The following is a 5681-nucleotide window of genomic DNA, read 5'->3' on the forward strand; positions in this document are numbered from 1 at the left end:
AGCATGCATGGTTAAATTTTCTTAAGATAAAGTCCAAAGTGTTTATGTGCTTCAAGAAAGATTTGTTTATGGTTAGAGTCCGAGAGAATGTCAATTTTTCTCACATACACATGCACACACACACATCAACCTCTCATCATTTCTCCCAAACCCAGAGTACATACGCATACACACACACACACACCCATACAAAGAATAGACTTTATAGTGAAAGCATGTAAGAGAACGCATAATTTTCACACACGGAGCTTAGCATAAAAGTGAGAGAAGAGAATCTTGCACGAAAATGGCCTAAAATTATAGCCCTCAAACTCCATGACACCTCTTGTGGAGTTGCGTATTTAATTTTATTATTAAACTATTTTAGATGCCAAGTATTTGAGTCTCCTCTTTACACTTTAATCTATGAGTGTTGGCTATCACTTATTGCATGATCCTTTATAGAGTGGGTTGTCACTAAATATACACAATGAAACCATATTAGCTTATTAGAAGAAAAAAAAGACTAGAACACTATGTAAATATAAATGGCCAAGAGATACTATTTGGTGCCCTCTCTTCAATTCTCAGACTTCTGATCTACACAACACTAATCTCACTATTAGTAAAAATAAAAAACAATACCATAATTAACCATTACATGCCAGCTATCCCTATTGTAATGTTAACCACATACAACAAGAGGATCCCCATATTCGTTAAACTTTTTAATCAAGAAAAAAGTATATATCTAAAAAGTTAACCGTATTTTGCAAATCATGGGATAAACACACCAACATATAGTGTCATAATATCCCTCAAAAACTGACATTGTTGAGAGAAAAATTAGGAGATAACAAGATGTATCGTCAAAAGCCAAGTCATGTGCTTTAGCATAAAGCTATTATGCGTGCTACACATGTCATAAAAGTGTCCCATTAAAACATTGTAATCAATCACTCTATACAAAGTTTTGGATTGCAAGAATCAATCTATTGGTCACTTGCATGTCTTTGGTTTCTACTTTTATGCTTTAGTGCGTAAGAGGCGAAGTAAAAAATTGGATGATAAAGCTATGAAACGTTTTTTTTCCTTTGTTGAAATGCATAAAGAAAACCAAGCGTATCTTCATAAAGCAACAAAGTAGAGACTCAAATAATAAGGGTATGAATTATTTACTTTGTTAGTTGCAATTCATTTGCAAATTAAGTGTATCATGATTATCAAGATGTAGTTTTTCTAGAAGATGCAATTTCCACCTTTATAAACATGTACCAAAAAGATAGATGTAAACTTATAAATTGTGTATGATACATTGTTTCCTCTATTTAAGTGTTTTCTCTTAAGAAACATGCAGAGCTTACCATGCAAATCACCATTAAAAAATGTAGTCTTAACGTCTAGTTAATATACGCTCAACCATTATGAGCAACCAATGCAAAAGTGCTATGAATAGTAGTCATACAACAAGTGGGAGCTTACCATGGAAATCATCATTTAAAATACAAGTATTAATGTCTAGCTGATGTACAATCCAACCATTATAAGCTGCCAATGCGAGTGCTATGAATCGTAGTCATACAACAAATGGGAGCAAAAGTCTCATCAAAATCAGATCCCTTTTCCTAAGCGTAGTCTTTTGCTACAAGCCTAGACTTGTAGCAATCAACACTACCATAAGGCTCGCATTTTAAATATAAAACAAGACTACTTTTTGCTAAGGATCCAAAGACAATCAAACCTTACAGCCACATAGCAAGCCTACCCATAAGAGGACTACCTTGAGGAGTGCATTGGAGTCTCAAAGACAAACTCTAAGCTCAATAATTATTTGCCCCTTGGAATCCATTCAACAACCTTTGTTAGCATGTACCAAAAAGATAGATGTATACTTATAAATTGTGTATAATACATTGTTTCCTCTATTTAAGTGTTTCCTCTTAACAAACACGGTGAACTTACCATGCAAACCACCATTAAAAAATGTAGTCTTACTGTCTAGCTATTGTACACTCCAACCATTATGAGCTACCAATAAGTGCTAGTAATAACAGTCACATAACAAGTGGGATCTTACCATGCAAATTACAGGTCTTAATGTCTAGCTGATGTACACTCCAACCATTATGAGCTGCCAATTCTACATACCACAAAGCAGAGAGCATGTTACGTTGAATGAACCTCTTCACTGTTTTCTACGAATGCACCCAGGAGACTTGTGTTACCATATGGTGACACATTAGTGTAAGGAAAGGGGTTTACACAAGGAAGAAGAGGCGTATTTTACAAAGAATGGTTCCGTATTTAGAGGTGAAAAAGTGGCGTCCCCACCCCCAGGCGGCTAGATCAGTAGGAAGAATTATGGCTCCCCAGACTGCCCAAAATACTGCCTACACTGCTCCGAGTTGTTGTATGTTTTAGAGCTCGCAAACAAAGATGTTTGTGTAATCAAGTCTGGCGGCACCGGCATGGTCACGGACATATCTTCAGCCACCTGTAGCTGCCCAGCCCGCCCAAGAAGGTCGATCATAGAGCTGTAAAGCTCCTGCATTGGAATCATGGCATGTCTCTCATAAGTCGATGCAAAAAGGTTATATCCCTCTTTCAATAAACCTGCACTACTGCAGGCAGTTAGGATACATGCAAGCATTGCATTATCAGGGTGACAACCTGCTTGATGCATCTCTTCTATAAGTTGAGTAAGAGAATGTAGATGACCCTCATATTTATACCCTCCCATTATCGAAGAACAAGACACCACATCATAGTTTGCGCTATTACCAAAAAGTTGGCGTGCTTCATCTAATTTTCCAGTCTTGGCATACATGTTAATGAGAGCGTTCCTCACAAATGAGGCAGAATCCAAGCCATTAAGTACTATTTGCTCGTGTAGCAAGTGGCCCTGTCCCACAGCACCCATGTTGCTGCATGCCTGCAGAAGGCTCAAGAATGTGGCCCTGTCTGGCAAAACGCCCTGCTTCCACATTTCATCATAGAGGTCAAGGGCAAGGGCACTCCATCCCTGGAGAGAATAGCCTGCTATTAATGCTCCAAATGATACTGCATCAGGATTACACAAATGGTTAAACACAACATATGCCGCATTCAGGTCTCCATACTTTGCATAAAAGTCAACTAGAGTGTTTCCCACAGCCTTGTCCGACTCATAGCCCATCTGAATTATAAGGACATGAATCAATAACCCTTCCTCCGTCGCCTCAACATTGGTGCAAGCTTTCAAAACACACAGGCAAACAATGTTATTTGGCTCAATGCCTTCAAGAAACACCTCTTTAAAAATCTCAAGAGCCCTAAAAGCTTGCCCACAGTCCAAGAAGGCAGATGTGACAGCACCCCAAGATACCACATTTTTTGTTGCAAGGTTTGAAAACACTGAATATGCATCCTCTAAAAGCTTACAACTTCCATACGTATCAACAAGTGCACATCCAATCACCACATTTATCTCAACGCCTACTTCTATAATATGTGAATAGACCAATCTAAGGCATTCTGTCTTACCTATAGTATGGCATGCTCTCAATACACCCAAAAAAGTAGTCTCGTTTGGTTGTACACCTGCTTGCAACATTCTGGCAAACACTTGCAATGCAGCATTGGAATGGTTACCATGAGCATAACCATCAATCATCACACTCCAAGACACCACATCACGAGCAGACAATGCCCCAAACACTTTCCCTGCTTCTGCCAAGCAACCCAACTTAGCATACATGTCAACAAGAGAACTCGTAACGACCACATCTGACTCCAGACCACCTTCCAAGACTTCCACATGAATCAACTGACCCTCATTTAATGCTAGTTCACACACACATGCCCTGATTGCACTTAAAATCATAGCATTATTTGGCTTTGAACCATTCAAATGCGCCTCTGAGTAGAGCCTTAGCGCTGGAAGACCTTGGCCTTGTGCAGCATAGCCTGATATGATAACAGTCCATGTGACTATGTCTTTTACAACCTGTGTGTCAAACAACTTATGAGCTTCGACTAAGCAACCACAGTGTGCGTACATATCAATGAGAGCATTTCCCAAGACCAAATTAGATTCAAACCCCTGTCGAATGGCTTCATGATGCATATACATGCCTAGTCTCAATGCCCCCAGACATCCACATGAATCGCACATACACACATATGTTACTCTATCTGGTACAATATTAGCCTTCTGCATTTTCTCAAATAGTTGAAGAGCTTTAAGCGGGTCGGCGAGCTTTGCATGAGCCGAGATGAGGGAGTTCCATGAGAAGACGCTCGGTTTTGAGATGTTGAAGAAAGCTTCATTTGCTTCATGGAGGCTTCCGCATGCAGTAAAAAGGCGAATGAGGTGATCTCCAAGTGCTGCAATTGAGCTAAGCCTATGTTTCCGCATGAGGGTACGGACCCTTTGTGCGTAAGTGAGCTCCTTGTTTCCATTGCAGCCTTGCAGAAGACTGTAAATAATGTCTCTTGATACAAGCAGATGCTGTTTCTCCTTGCTATCCACCATCTTGAAAGCCTCGTCCAAAAGTCCATTTTTGCAGAGATTTCTGATTTGGTTTTCATGTCTAGAGAGTTCACCTGCCCCATGTCCCTTAGGAGAAGCTATGACCATAAATCGACAATTTCATAATACAAGAAAGCGATCGAGGAGGCAATGGCAAGCCATGGAGAGGGCATCTTCCATGAGCCAGATTTGAACACATTGATCTAGACCGACGCAAATACTAGTATTTATGAAGCGAAGCGAAGCGAAGATGCAGCTTTTAAATCTGATATTAAGAAGGCCCCCTCCATTCCTCGACTTCATGAGCTGTGAATTATCAAATGGGCAGTTTTTTAACGTCACTTCAGAGATACAACCAGTTCCTTTTCAAGTTTCAACGTCATAGAAACAATCCCAAGAGACCCAAAGATCTATCGGGCAAGAGAGAGAGACATGGAGGGCATGGTTCGCCGTCAAGTCGATTCAAACTAACAAATATCGGCGGATCTCCACTCCGGATGAGGGCCAAAAAGTCGTTGCACATGTAGACATTGAAGGCTTCCACGTGTAAAAATAAACTCAATTTAGGTTCACACGTGGGGGACTTCTACCAATGCCAATGTCACCCAACTTCTGGATTTTTCAATCCGAGGCTAGCGACCATAGGAGCAGGTATGGCAAGTCCACTCTTCTACATTAGAGAGAAGGCTAAGAAACTAGTTCTAACACCCCTTGGCATTTCCTCCATCACCCAACCCTGATCACTCCACTCCACCTCTATCTATACAACCCACAAACATCAAGTTTGAGAGATGAGAAAGAAGCTTCAACCATTCCTTGAGCAAACGTGATGTAGCACTTACACAATAAATGAGATGCTTCTCCATCCATTAATCCCACATCCAATCACTCAAGTTTCTACTAAGGACACACACATAGCATACATCATGACAACTCAAGCAACAAGCATACAAATTAGGCACATTTTCAACACATTTCAATAAATTGTTCAACTTAATCAAGCATGCACTCAAGAAAGAGAAGATAGTGAGAACAGTGATGAACTCCATTGCTAGAAGGCAACCATGTGAGAAGCAAAGAAGGCTTGTAGAAAGCATAGATATAAATGGTAGTATGAAAGAGGGGATGCGCTTCAACTCAAGAGTTCACGCCTTGCATCAAATGCCCTTTGGAAATGAAATGAAAGGTTACT

The 5681-nt window shown here is 40.1% G+C and overlaps 1 protein-coding gene across 1 annotated transcript; it reads right to left on the reverse strand.

Annotated features, from left to right (window-relative positions):
* Positions 1-2052: 2052 nt before the first annotated feature.
* On the reverse strand, positions 2053-4843 carry LOC147464915 (pentatricopeptide repeat-containing protein At3g53360, mitochondrial-like). The gene is made up of 2 exons (XM_086517057.1): positions 3502-4843; positions 2053-3213 (listed from the first exon to the last, which is right to left on the reverse strand). Exons 1-2 carry the CDS (start codon positions 4595-4597, stop codon positions 2339-2341), a joined length of 1971 nt encoding a protein of 656 aa, XP_086373183.1. The 5' UTR covers positions 4598-4843; the 3' UTR covers positions 2053-2338.
* Between the last annotated feature and the right edge of the window lie 838 nt (positions 4844-5681).

This window comes from Adiantum capillus-veneris, chromosome 1 (assembly GCF_014529385.1).
Source record: "Adiantum capillus-veneris isolate H3 chromosome 1, ASM1452938v2, whole genome shotgun sequence".
NCBI classification, from domain to species: Eukaryota; Viridiplantae; Streptophyta; class Polypodiopsida; order Polypodiales; family Pteridaceae; genus Adiantum; species Adiantum capillus-veneris.

Bases quoted from the DNA above. Each gene is read 5' to 3' on its own strand.
- LOC147464915 (XM_086517057.1), bottom strand. From the start codon at position 4,597: ATGGTCATAGCTTCTCCTAAGGGACATGGGGCAGGTGAACTCTCTAGA. The intron at 3,214-3,501 runs GTAAGACAGAAT...GTGTTTTGAAAG, and splicing joins GAGAGCATGCCATACTATAG to CTTGCACCAATGTTGAGGCG.